General features: G+C 36.3%; 1 protein-coding gene across 9 annotated transcripts in view; it reads left to right on the top strand.

Moving 5' to 3' along the window:
* The first annotated feature begins 3,210 nt into the window (after window positions 1-3,210).
* The window catches only part of LOC139945985 (dual specificity protein phosphatase CDC14A-like), a 34,531-nt gene continuing 23,009 nt past the window's right edge, over window positions 3,211-14,732 (top strand). For 7 of the 9 annotated variants that reach the window (XR_011787193.1, XM_071943551.1, XM_071943558.1 and 4 more), the window contains exons 1-5: window positions 3,211-4,101; window positions 4,798-4,888; window positions 5,582-5,657; window positions 6,297-6,389; window positions 10,319-10,398. Coding sequence is in view for 8 of the 9 variants with exons in the window: in XM_071943551.1 (XP_071799652.1) it covers window positions 4,032-4,101; window positions 4,798-4,888; window positions 5,582-5,657; window positions 6,297-6,389; window positions 10,319-10,398 (410 nt within the window). In the remaining variant the exon portion in view is untranslated. The remainder of the gene's footprint in view (window positions 4,102-4,797; window positions 4,889-5,581; window positions 5,658-6,296; window positions 6,390-10,318; window positions 10,399-14,732) is intronic. The other 2 variants (XM_071943554.1, XM_071943553.1) reach the window with 2 other exon arrangements.

Genomic DNA, 14,732 nt, shown 5'->3' with positions numbered 1-14,732 from the left:
GAGCTGTATTTTTTTTGGGGGTGGGGGGTGATGAAGATTAAACAGTACAGTATAACTATGGAGGGAAATTCCTCCATGGTATAACCCTCTGACCTGATACTGTATTGCTGCTTTATTTAAAAAAACGGAAAGGTTTAATGGAGAGCAGCTCCAGATGTACACCAAAATCTGCGGTAAACTGTAGATTACCGTAGGATGGCACTGCGGACAAACGGCCTCACTTCAGCCAAGCTCAATTTTATTACAGCTTTACACAGAAATGTTTCAATTCAATTCAACATTAATATTTCATACTATCAAAATCTACTCTTCCCAAAATTAATGGGCAATGACAGGTGCGTGCATGGTAATGTAACTAGATCCGTCCAACCCGTGGTCCAATATTTGTCGGTGAATACAATATTACACTAGTTTGTCCAGACCGTTTCTGTGTAAGGGGCCTCATTATTAGTTGACACTAAGCATTTTTTTCTGCTAAGCAGTTTTCAAATTTGGCCCATAACCAATGGAACAACTTTGTGAAATCAGAGTCATTACAATTCCATCCTTGTACTACCTGTTACTCTGTCCGAAGCAAAACCAAGTCTGGAATTCAATCCCGCAGCCACAAAAAAAAATGATTAAAGACACTGGACACTATTGGTAATTGTCAAAGGTCAATTCTTCTCACTTGGTGTATCTCAACATTTGCATAAAATAACAAATCTGCGAAAATTTGAGCTCAATCGGTCGTCGAAGTTGCGAAATAATAATGAAAGAAAAAACACCCTTGTCACCTGAAGTTATGTACTTTCAAATGCTTGATTTCAAGACCTCAAATTCACAAATCTGAGGTCTCGAAATCATTTCGTGGAAAATTACTTCTTTCTCGAAAGCTACGTTATTTCGGAGGGAGCCGTTTTTCACAATGTTAGGGTCCGCATTAAACGATAAAAGGTACTTGTTGTCAAAGGGCACTGGGTCACTGTTGATATTATCGCGCGCACATGTGTTCAAAACATTGTTAGGCACCCCCTTGGATGTAATTTTTATAGAGAAATAAGCAGTTTTTTTTCACACAAAAAAAGTATCTGAGAAGAGCATCAAGCATCAAAGTCTCAACAGCTCCCCATTATACTCATTACCATTAAGGTTTTATGCTGATAATTATTTTGAGTAATTGCCAATAGTGTCCACTGCCTTTAAGTCATCCCGTGTGGAAAACAATGTTCGAAAAAAAGTTAATAGGGTGCTAGAAGCTTGTGTGCACTCAAATCTCATCACGCAGAGCGGCCGGTGTCAGATGCAATGGGTCCGCCATGCAGTACTGTCCGCTCCGGACACTTTTGCATATGCAATCGTGTCCGGGGCTATGCAAAAACCGTCCGGTGAACACATGTGCGCGCGTAAGCGATCGTGCATGCACTGAACCTATGCAGCATGAATATTCACGTATTGCAGCGAATACCCGGCCCAACGGCCGAACATTTCCCATGTCATTCATGACCTGCACTTAGCTTGTAAAAAAAAAATGGTGAACGTGTTCCGTCGACCAAGGGCGTTTAATTTACTGCCAGGACTGTTTTGCACGGGGACGGACACAACTGCAATGCAAATGTGTCCGGGCGGACACAATTGCATTATGCAGCAGCGTCCGGCGGACATTATTGCATGTGCAATAATGTCCTCCGGGTATTATTGCATATGCAATAATGTCCTCCGGATAATTATTGCATAGAGGACATAATTGCATAATGCAGATTGAAAAGAGGAGATAAAGACAAAGCACCGCGCGTGTTTTAAAAAACACTTTTGTGGCTAATTAATTCTCAGAAGCGGTACATTTCAACTCCCCTTCCTTTGAGAATATGTAACCAGTGTTGCCAAGAATAATTGACGTCCATAACCTTCTGGAAAAGGAAAACAAACCGGAAGATAAGTTCATCTTTGAAAAAAAAAAAAAACAACACACCCAAACACAAGATTCGTAAAAATAATCGTCAACAAAACTTTATAGAGGGCGCTGTTTAGTGTTACCGTCAAACAAAAGGTGAGGCAGATCTCACAAGCTGTCTTCTTCTGTTGTTTGTTTGTGGCCCAATAGTGCACTGCGGGCAACACCCAAACACAAGATTCGTAAAAATAATCGTCAACAAAACTTTATAGAGGGCGCTGTTTAGTGTTACAGTCAAACAAAAGGCGAGGCAGATGTCTCAAGCTGTCTTCTTCTGTTGTTTGTTTGTGGCCCAATAGTGCACTGCGGGCAATCAGTGAATTTCCGGGTCCACAATTATTAAAGACACTGGACACTATTGGTTAATATTTTCATTTTGTCAAAGACCATTCTTCTCACTTGGTGTGTAGGCCTATATGCATAAAATAACAAACCTGTGGAAATTTGAGCTCAATATTGGTCGTCGAAGTTGCGAGATAATAATGGGGAAAAAAGCCCACCCTTGTCACACGCAGTTGTGTGCTTTCAGATGCTTGATTAGTCGAGACCTCAAAATGTTATTCTGAGGTCTCGAAATCAAATTCGTGGAAAATTACTTCTTTCTCGAAAACTACGTTACTTCAGATAGCCGTTTCAATGTTTTAGTACTATCAACCGCTCCCCATTACTCGTTACCAGAGTAAGGTTTTATACTCATAATTATTTTGAGTATATACCAATAGTGTCCACTGCCTTTAAGGGACACATATACAACATTTAAAAATTAATTTTACTAAAAAGAAGATAATAATCGGAAACCACTGCATTAACAGTGAGTAAAAGCCCATTTTTCGTTGACAGAGATGTTGCTGTTTTCAAAATGACCCCACCCAAAAGACAAACAAACAAGCAAAACAAACAAAAACAGAAAAACCACAAGCCACAAACCAAAACAAAAAAACATACAAACAAGCTTTTGTATAATGCCACAAGCATAATATAATGCAAAACATGCATGCTGATTGATTTGATCCCGTCAATAATTATTAACAACTATTATCATTGGCGGATTTTAAATAAATGTTAGTATATAACCTTTCAAAATCAATACAAATAGCTGTTTAAAACAACATTCAGTTCAAATCGGCAAAAAATCGCACCTAGCATCTTTCAAAAAACTTTATCAGAAGTGATATCAATTTAACTTGATTTCTTATTCATAAAATTTGCGTATTGCTTGGCTACGACGGTTCTCTTGATTTCATTGGTCAACTTGTATCACGTGTGCAAACGTCATCTTCGGGGGTCGACGTTCAAACATGGCCGTTCTTGTGGAGCTGAACCTTTCGTGATGTAAATAGACCCACAAAACATGTCAATTGCTCACTAATTCTCCTTCATTTTCACATGACTGCTGCATGTGTGGGTTGCTGGTTGTTTTTCCCGTTGGTCAGAAGTGGTGTCATCGAATTTGCCTCGAATTTGGCGGCCTGTGAGGAAGATTACCGTCGTCGGAATTTGGTGGGAGTTGCGGCACGTACGAGTGTTGTGTTATCTTTTTTAAAGTTGCCCACTCGTTTTGAATTTGATTTTGTTTGATGTTGAGTTCACGTCAAAATGACTTGACAAGTGTTCTCATGCGCTAAACCCGTTAACCAAATTTGAACGACTTCAGCAGTTTTATAAAGGGAATTCCCTTGTGGTTGACCTTATATTTGAAAACAACTTGGAACGGAATTAGCTGTAGACTGCTAGATTTCTAACAGAAACCTCGATCGAAGGTTAATTTTGGACTTCGGTTTTTGCTGACTGCTTTTTTAATTCAAAGTTTACATCGAATCGATCATGTCTGTGGAACTTGGAAGTACAATTGATTGGTCATGACTGCAATATTAAGAAGTTTAAGAACTACATGTAAATATAATTTTTTAGACAATTTGATAAGACTGACATTTTCAACCACATGACCAGCGCGAGCGTGGTGCACTGTTAGTCCTTGCTGTTTTTAAACTTTTGTTGTGCTGTGTTTTGGATATCTTCAAGTTCAAACGAACGACGTTCTGTGTGTAACTCGTCGTGTACATTTGAACAGAAGCTACAGATACTTTCTTAGAAGAAAATGATGAATATTTTGTCGTCTATGATGGCGGAGGAAAACGAACTGTTGAGTGCTTCTGAAATAATTAAAGGTACAATTATATCTTCAAATTATGAATATGATTTTATTATATATTAATTGTTTTATTTGAATTTATGAAAATTAAATACGTTTAAAAACTGTAGGAAAAGTTTCCGTATAGCACCACCACTTTTTCGTTTGATATGAAATAATATAGTATCTAATATTTTGTAAAAAATATATCTAATTTACCTCAATTGAGATATCCCTTTTTGTAAAAATGAGTGAAAAGGTGGTGGCGCCATACAGAAAGTTATCCAAACTGTAACTTATGCAAGTAAAATATGTATTTGTGTATGTTTTTAAGGGCATTGAATGTACTAAATCATGTGGACAGGTGGAGATGTTTATTTAGGATCAGGAGCAAATTTATTTACTTGATGCATTTTACAGATTTGTCGCAGAACTTTATTTTTTGTACCATTTTTGTATGTGACTAAAGTTGCGATAATCATATTATTCATAACTGTAGCTGATTATCTTCCTGATGCGCATGACCAGGAACTAATGTGACAATGTATGATAATCGCAGCTTAAAAAAACACTAACTTTAGTGAAGATTAATTTAAATTTCTGAACATTTGAATTTTTGAATTTTTTGTGTTTTTAATTTTAGAAAAGAAGTTTTTAACTGTTTGCAGCAAATTTTCTGTGCACTTTCTGATCAAATAAATAATCATTCCCTTTGACTTCTTTCTTTCCACAGACCGGTTTTATTTTGCAACACTTCGGACAAAACCTCGGAGCACAATAAACACCCATTATTTTAATGTTGGGGAAGAACTTGTGTATGAAAAGTGAGTAATTGTCGACAAATTAAAACTCTGTATATCTTCTTTTTAAATGCCTTCAAGTTTTTAATGATTTTTAATGTAGAAAATTAGTTTGGAATTGAACAACTATCTACACTAGTCGCTTTGCATTGTTTTAAAAATGCTTGATTGTTTAAAAAAATGTGTATACTGCATTAATGGATCATTTATGACGTCTACCCCTCCATGGTCTACCAAACCAGCAGGGCTCGCAGTTAACACTGAATAACTGCAGGCCCAATGTCATTGATTCTAGTATTGGGCCTGTAAACTCATGGCTTTACAAGTCCGATGATGTTTAATTTTATAATTGTGTTTTGATAATCAACCTCGTTGTGTAATTTGTTTTTAATAGACACAAATTGTTGACTATTACTAGTATAAGTATGAGTCTTTAACAAGGACCAGCTTGCTGTGGTCTTATAAATTTATGTTCCATTTTTTTAGCATCGAATTACACTCACAAATCTATCTTGCTTGTTTAACCCATTTTCACTGACCAGTAAAAAGTTTGAACTCGAGATCTTGTCAGTCTTTTACTCTTGTGGATAATCACCCATAATGGAGCTAGAAATGTGTGTTATCAATATTGGTACTTTTAGCATGATGAATTCTAGCGTAAATCATTTTCTGTTATTAAATGTAAGTGAATATTTTTTTTTCTTTTTTCTTTTTCAGCTTCTATGCAGACTTTGGGCCATTGAATCTAGGACAACTGTACAGATACTGTTGCAAAGTCAACAAAAAATTAAAGGTAAAAACTTTCAAATGAAGAAACATTCAATTATAAATTTAAATATTGGGCTTATGAAATAGGAAATTTTCAGTTATAATTATTATTGTACTTTTTTCTCCTTCTAGGTCTCACACTTTCATTAGTGTTTTAAGTGAAACTTATAAGTTAAAACTTGCCATTTTACACTTTTACTCTGCAAAATGTAACAAAATGCACTCAGTAAGGGTTGTGATATGTTGTCGCATTTTTAGCAGTTTACTCAAATCTTATGTTCCACATTGGAGAGCTGCAGAAAAGCTCCCTGAAAATGAACCACAATAAATTGGATCAAGGTCTTTGGAATGTTTTCTACTAAATATTATCTCAGTTTATAAAAAGTACTACTGTGCAATCTGGAGCATTCTATGGTTTTCTCTTGATTTTTTGTGAAACAAAAAACCTAGGAATTAATTTTGTGTAGCAGCCGAAATTTGCACCTATGTGCATGCAAATTTTGCATATCGGCCAGCTTGTGCATGGGGAGAACCCTTGGTAGGAAGCACTGTGGTCAATGGTAAGCAATGCCATGAAAAGTTGTCCTGGTGTTTTGAGTACTATGTCTAAAACTGTAAGTATCAAAATAAAATAACTTTTTTGTTTGCTTTTCTTCATCTTTAGTCCTTCTCATTAGCCAAGAAGAAAATTGTCCACTACACAACCTTTGATGCTAAGAAACGTGCCAATGCTGCATATCTCGTTGGAGCCTACTCGGTAAGTTCTGTGTACTACATGTACAACAGTTAAGGCCCGGGTATAGTCGGTAGGGCGATGGTGGCGCGTTGGAATTTGTGACGCGACGATAAATAAAGACACAGTTTATATGCCTTAGCTATGACTATAAACTGTGTTTTTTTAGGATCACGCATCAAGATTTCCATCACGCGACCATCACGCGACCGACTATAAACCGGCCTTTAGGCCTAATGATTTAGCCGATGAAATTTGACTGTGCTCGCTTGGACTTTTGGCCATCTACCGTCCATGCAGAATGTTTATAACTTAATATTACAAAAAGACAAAATCTACTTGCCAGGGACATCTATGTAGAGTTTGTTCTTAAGAGAACTGTCTTGCTTTATTCTTCTATTGCGGAGTAGATTTATTGGATTGTTCGGGAGACTTTTTAGTTCTAAAAAGAACTGTCCTGCTTTTTAACCACTACCTAAATTGGCTGGGACTACTACTAAATTCTTATAGTATCTATTTTATTAACTGCACTGTCGCGGAGTGAGTTCTTAAATTGGTCTCTCAATCCTTGGGGGAAAAAAAACATAGCATTTTCTATTTAAAACAGATGTGCATCTTTGACAAGGCTGAATAGAAGTCAGGCAAGAAGTGAATATTGTGAAAAATATTCCCTCATTAATTGTCACTTCAGTGATCTATGGGTTGGCAAGAAAGTAATAACAGATTTCAATTGGCCTACTATGTACCACTGTACAGCTATAAATCCTTTTATTATACAGGACGTCAAATTGTAACTAACACTAACAGCAGTATTATGCCAAAAAGGTACCTAATGTAGACCTGATGCTTAAGGGGGCATTCGCCTCGATGATGCGAGTTATTGACCTTTTTGAGATAGGTGGACACTAAAGAAGTGCGCTGTTTTGTGTGTAGGTGTATTACAGAAAAATTTACCCAAACCAAATACTGCACTAGTGTACATGTATCCACCTCAAAATGGCTGATTGCCTTAGTGACTGTTGGAATGTCCAGTAAAAATGCCGTATTTTTCTCCTTGAACTGTGGAAGTACATTTTACCGCTTGAGGAGATTTTGCCTTGCCCTTTTTGAGAACGAAGTACATTAATCACGTTCGACTTTAAGCCAATATGTATTAGGCCTATGTATAATTCTAGTCAAGAAAACTTCACAAAGCCAAGGCGCAAATGTAGGCCTACATGTATAAGCTGACTGGAATGGTGTCAGTAGTAAGCGTGGGCGATATCGACGATATATCGCCGACAATGTATCGCGATATTCGATATAATCATGATTAATTAAATTTGACATCAGTCTTCAAACTCCCAGTGAAAGTTGTAGAAGAGATATTCGTAGCATACATAAGAGAGGTGTTCTCCAAACCTATGGGGTGCAAGATGTCTCGGCTATGAATTACATCGCGATACTGCGATACTTAATCGACAGCGATATATTATTGCGATATATCAATATTTCGATTAAAACCAAATCCATCCGATAACGAAATCGTTTCCAATCTAGTATCACGATATTCGATAATATCGTGATATCGCCCAAGCTTAGTCAGTAGTAAATAAAAAATAAATAAAAAAACTAAAAAACAAAGAAGGTCAATACTGTATGCTGTTCAACAGCAACAACAAAATGCTATTCCTTTAAATATGAACATCTATATTAAGAGCATTCTTTGGATAAATCTAAGTGTAGACATTCCCCGGAGGCTCTTTCTCAGGTGATCCCATTTGATCTCCCTTTTCCCCCGAGTGTCAAAAGACACACACACAGAACAACATAGAATTTGTGTGTTGGTTTGTTCATCACTTCCACTGGTCTTGCTTGCATGCAAAGAGGAACACTTTGGATGTACCAGTAGCAGACATTTTTCTAACACTATTTTCCTGTGACATTTTCAAAGAGATTGCCTGAAACTGGTCTGTAAATTGCCCCACGTTTCAAAAGGTGTACCTGCACATACAATGTAGTTGATGATTTTATTGTACACATTTTTACAATGTTCATGTCGAGAAGTATAATAAATAATATCTTAATGTGTCTGTCTCAGACTGGGTCAATATCATTCACTGTAATCTGACTCGGTTTCCCCAAGGGCCAATATCATTGCTGTTATTATATCGACCGGGGCAACTGGGGCACTTCAGTTGCTTTTAGATCAGTCTTTAGGATAAACAAAAACGTCTCTTTTTTTGTAGACGGAAATTCGTCATAAAGGTATTACATTTAAAACATACTGTGATGTTTTATGTTTAGTGTTCATGAACATGTAGAGGAAGAGTCAATTTTATTTTTATTTTCTACACCGCCCAACAAGCCCTTGGAAATTAATTCAGATTATATGTGACTGATCCCACTTTTAAAAGTAGAGAAAAACAACACCAACGCATAAACAAATTTGTCTTTTATTAGGGATTTTGTGCATGCATCTACATTTGTAAATAAAAATGAAATGTGCTTATTTTGGTTCTGGGCACGTGGCTATCAAAATACAATATATATCGATTATTTTTTGTTCTTATGCTATTTTTTTGACATTGACAAAATTGTTTACTCTGGTATGAACTTTGCAGTCATTTTACATTGTAGGACTAGGTTGTCTTGAAAGTGAAACTACTCAATTTATATTGATTCAGATTATTGACAAATCCTGTATCTATGTACATGTACATTGTTGTGTTTGTCAAGTAGTGTCAAGGGCTGTGGGTTTAAAGGAACACATTGCCCTGGATCGGTCGAGTTGGTCTATAAAAAGCGTTTGTAACTGTTTTTTATAAAATACATATGGGTAGAAAGATGTTGTAAAAGTAGAATACAATGATCCACATAAACATGCCTCGAAATTGCATGGTTTTCCTTTTACCTCGTCGACAAACACGGTCGGCCATTTATGGGAGTCAAATTTTTGACTCCCATAAATGGCCGACCGTGTTAGTTCACGCAGTAAAAGGAAAACCACGCAATTTTGAGGCAAACTTGTGTGGATCATTGTCTTCTACTTTTAAAACATCTTTCCAACCATATGCATTTTATGAAAAACAGTTACAAACGCTCAGTTATAGACCAACTCGTCCGATCCAGGGCAACGTGTTCCTTTAAGTCTTTTTAGTGAAGTATGGTGGCTTCATGCCATTTAAGGACATTTTGTCTGAAAGGATATTTAAAAAATGACAATTCATCGTGTATAAATTATGGACTTCCTGACACGGAATTATGCAATTTGTAAATTTTTCCTTTCTAGTTTCAGCTGCAATGCATTTTTAACAAACAAATCTCCTATCAATCATCAGTCAGGCGTTAATTGCTGGCTTTGCTGCAACTTCTTTTGTTATCAAATGGAGTGGGGCTTTTGTTCATGATGAAATTCGGTCATTGTGGATTCTAGTTAATTGTGTTTTTTGTTGTCAACCTTTGTGACTCGCAACAGAGGCTTATTTGAAACACCTGTATGGTGTAGTAGGTTTCCAGTAATGTAGTGTTTTCAGGCTTTTTTAAAAATTCTATCTGATTAGTTTTCTAACTTTAGTTTCCTAGTTTAAGACCTGTATTTTTCAAAAAAAAATTTATTTAAATTTTTAGTTTATAATATTTAAATAAAAGAAAAATATCTTTTAATTGTTATACGGTGTTGTTAATATTTTTGTGGGCTGCAATAAAAAGACCAATGGTTGCCAGTTCATGTAAATGTATAGGTGTCAGTTGTACATTATAGATTCTATTAAGCATGTTTCATGTGCATTTATTTGGACAAAAAAAATATCTTGGTGGATTTTGAGCTTTTACCATGTTTACTGCAAACATGCACCAATGCTGCCGTAATAAATGTTTTTATTGGCAGCCCTGTTAATAAATGATAACATTACAGACGAGTAAATTTAAATCGAAAGAGCAGTTCTCTAACAATTTATCCTTTTCCCCCAAAGGTGATATACTTGAAGAAAACACCAGAGGAGGCATATCGGCCACTCGTTTGCGGAACAAACCCTCCATATCTTGCATTTAGGTAAGACATTTTTCTTTTCTTTTTCAAATTTCATAATGAAGAGGGACTTTGTCTTTGTTTCATTTCCCTAATTTTGTTTCAGAAATGCCTGAAGTGGAGGACATGTAATAGTAGTTATAAATAGACCTTTAATTCTTATTGATTAATTGGCACCTGTCAGTTATGTTCAAAGTAAACATGTAAGCTGTCTATTTTCTATTTTTCCCAATAAAATCAGTGCACCCAAATTGAGCAGGCTGCATGATATTCTCTCTACTTTTGTCTAGATTACTTGCATCTATTTGCAGATTTTGTTGTACTTGGAAAATTGGAAAACTACGATTAAATAATCTCACAAATTTTTATTAAACCCTGAAGAAGTAGGGCAGCCCTTGTCTTAAAAAAAAATGTTCCTACTTTTTTTCCACTTACCAAATATCATGCCTGCTGAGGTTGGAAGGATATGAGTAGTTCCTTTTTGTGATGATGATAAATAACTATTCATTATCTTAAGGACATACTGGGAAAAAGACTTCATCCAAGACAGTGTGCATAAATCATCCTCGCACATTCCTGGTTTTTCCCTCTTGACTTTCCAAAAGCCCTTGAGTTGTTGAGACTTTACTGTAATTTGGGGCTATACTTACTGTTATTATTATTAGGTATTTGAAAATAGTGCACAATATCGATATGATTTAAGTGCTGCAAGTCCATGCCCTTTTTATAAATCTACCCACGGGAACTAAGTACTTCTTAATTTTCTGCTCAGCAAAAATTAGAAGGAAACCAGTACCGTTTTTGTACAGTACATACATGTAGGGAATGGTTGACTGGTAATCTTATTCTGTCAAAACGGTTTTGTGGTTTTTTTTGCGCTTAAAAGCAGCTCTTGATAGTGGACTCCTTTACATTTACCAGCTAGCGTTGAATTATCAGCTTAAATCATGTTCATTAGGAAATTATATTAAAGTACAATGTTGTCAAAAGGTAACGCCTGGACTGGATTGTCAACAATCATAATTACCAGTTCATACTTTGTTTATGTGAATTACACAAGGCAAAATTACTTTATGTATGCATTGTTGCACACATAGCTTCTCCATGGTTGCATGTAAACACAGCATGTGTGAGCTACATAGCTTACATGCACACATGTGTATTACAAATTCCTGTGCACAAAAGTTTACACTTAAAGCAGGATAAAAGCTTGAATTCACAAATCTGCAAGCATAGCAGATTTGTAATGCCTCAGTCTTTACATGGGTCATTGGTTTGGATTGACTGTGAACCATAGGCCTTTAAACTCAGCCACAGTCTATTCCATCCCCTGTGTGTGTCAAGGTTGTAGGGCCCCTTAGTAAACAGGTTCTGAGGAGAGACCAGAATAGGTACATGTATAATATCCCAGAGTGGCAATGAAGGTTAAATGAAAATTGTTCAGGAAAATCATTGTGATTACTTGAAAAGGAACATTCCCACGCTTCTGTACGCCTGCACAGTGGTTTTTTTGATTGCCAACACCTCTGTGTAGCATCCTAGTTACTGTATTATGTTGACCATGTACAAATGTGCATACCTGTGTATGCTTTCATTTATCTTCTCGCATGTGATGAAAGGTCCATGTCCCAGATTTTGGTTAGAAAGAAGGAAAAACAAATTATCATTTAATTTAGGTTTCGTTACGGTGTCCTCTGTTCGGAGAAACCTTCACCAGTTGTCGTCAAGCACTTGAGTGAATTAGAAATAACAAGCAGACATTTACTACATACTACAGGGAAAGTGGGAAATAGGGTAAAAATGCAGCTCAAACCTTGTTAGCATGCGCAAAGGTTGGATTTCTGGCGAGTTTTGCCGCAGGGCTCCTTGATTGTGTATATTAATGGAGAGTTCCCTTTCCACTTCTCACAATTTATTTTTAAAACACATTTCGCTTCTTGTTTTTTCCCTTTTCATTCAATCCTCTACAGATAAAAATTTGTTTTCTTCTTCAGGAAAACCTTAGTGTTTTAGAAGCATGATAGCTACTGTATAGGCTGCATGCTATTTATGTGACCTACTACATGTACATGTACAGGTACATAAACATGTTGAGTTTGATGTTACGCTTGGCATCATTCATGATCCTAATTTCCTCAGTATTTTTGTAGCAGCTTCCAATCCCATTGTTACTCTCTACGGTGTAATGTCCTGACGTGAACAGGAACAACAATCATTTATTATGATTGATAATATCCCTCACAGCTAATAAAATAATAATGGGAACCACATTGTCTGAAATAATGATGATCAAAATGGCGTTGAGTTAAACTTTAAAGAGCTGCCAGTGATTGATTAGTTTTTAAACTTGTGAGTTGATTATTTAGGATTTTAAAATGAAACAATTTGTGTATCATAAAAAAATAAAAAATGAAAGGCCATGTTAGGAAGTGTCGTGGCCGAGCGGTTAAGAGCGGTTAAGAGCACCGAATTCAAACTCTGGTGTTTCTGATCAGCAGAGTGTGGATTCGAATCCCCAGCTGTGACACTGTGTCCTTGAGCAAGACACTTAACCATTGCTTCGTCCTTCGGATGGGATGTAAAGCCGTTGGTCCCATGTGTTGTGTAACGCATGTAAAAGAACCCAGTGCACTTATCGAAAAGAGAAGGGGTTCGCCCCAGTGTTCCTGGTTGTGGCTGCTTAATGCGCCGTAGCACCTTGTAAACCCTTATATGGTGCTAAATAATTGGGTCTCAGAATTCATCACTGCAATAACCTATCTTTCTGAAAGTTTGTATACTCAGCGCCTTGAGTACCTTGTTTGGTAGATACGTGCGCTATATAAGACTTCGATATTATTATTATTATTATTATTATTATTAGGAGTCTAGACTCTGGGTGTATGTTTTCATTCTAAACCAGTGCTAAAATTAACAAATATTTTGTTTTAGATTATATGATTTAATTAATTTTGCTGTTTGGGAGGAAGTTTGATTTCTGTTGTTGGTACATACATTGTGTACAGTTATAATAACATGTCATTTGTTATCTTTATACCTTTATCTAATACAAAAAAATACACCATTAAAAGTTTGTTAAATAATACAAAGTTCATTTATTTACATTGTGGTAATACTACAACACACACTGTGACCTATCTAGTTTATCTTTAAAGGCAATGGACACTATTGGTAATTGTCAAAGACTAGCCTTCGGAGTTGGTGTATCTCAACATACATAAAATAACTAACCTGCGAAAATTTGAGCTTAATCGGCCATCGAAGCTGCGAGATAATAATGAAAGAAAAAAACATTGTCACACGAAGTTGTGTGCGTTAAATGGTTGATTTCGAGACCTCAAGTTCTAAATCTGAGGTCTCGAAATCAATTCGTGGAAAATTATTTCTTTCTCGAAAACTGTGGCACATCAGAGGAAGCCTTTTCTCACAATGTTTTATACCATCAACCTCTCCCCATATTACTCGTCACTAAGAAACGTTTTATGTTAATAATTATTTTGAGTAAATACCAATAGTGTCCACTGCCTTTAATGATTTTGGTTTTGTACCTTCACACCAAGTGTGATAAGTGTCATACTACATGTGGTTTATCTTGTTTGATATGATACCAAACTTCTTAATGGCCAAGCAAATATCAACTTGTAATAGTATACACTCCCTCACCTTGGATGACAACAGATTCTAATCAGTCATGTCAGTGTTGTTCACTATTTGGTTAGATTAATATGCAAGTGCCGACTGCCAAATGGGGCAATTTCATATTGCTCCTTAGTGGACAAGCAACTTTTCATGCATGTACCATTGTAGCAGAAATATTTGCTGGTTTTGGGTTACAAGCATATTTCACACTCACAGGTTGGCGAGAAAATTAGGCAACCAGCTTGCGCATTCACCATGGATTTGCATGGTTTCGTCTTTCATTTTTGCACATTTTAAAGCACGTTAGCATGTACATGTATTCCAAGCGCTATGATGAAACGCAAACTGTGCAGTTAGCACAAAAACGGCCATTAAGCAGCTCTACATGTATGAAAGTAGCCCTGGTGCTAGGCCCTACTTCCACAAATAATCAAGAATGTTTTGATGATAAAAGTATTTTGGTTGAAATGCCTGATTGACCCAAGTCCGTATGAATGTTGAATAAAGGTAATGACTTATTACTTGTTATTAACACTTGTTATGAAGACGAGATTCATCTTCTGAGATTTTGCAAAATGGGAAATGACGTCGAAAACTTACAAAGTTTGCAGAATATTCTGATTTACATGTAGCACTGGTACTAGGGCAATGGCGTTGAAAGTGCAAAGGCCTGGCACCTCTGTAAGGAAAATCCAAGGCCGTAACCGAATTTGACAGCT

The sequence above is a fragment of the Asterias amurensis genome, chromosome 13, assembly GCF_032118995.1.
Source record: "Asterias amurensis chromosome 13, ASM3211899v1".
NCBI classification, from domain to species: domain Eukaryota; kingdom Metazoa; phylum Echinodermata; class Asteroidea; order Forcipulatida; family Asteriidae; genus Asterias; species Asterias amurensis.
The sequence above is the reverse complement of the archived record's forward strand: the minus strand, read 5'-3'. Positions and strand labels throughout refer to the sequence as shown.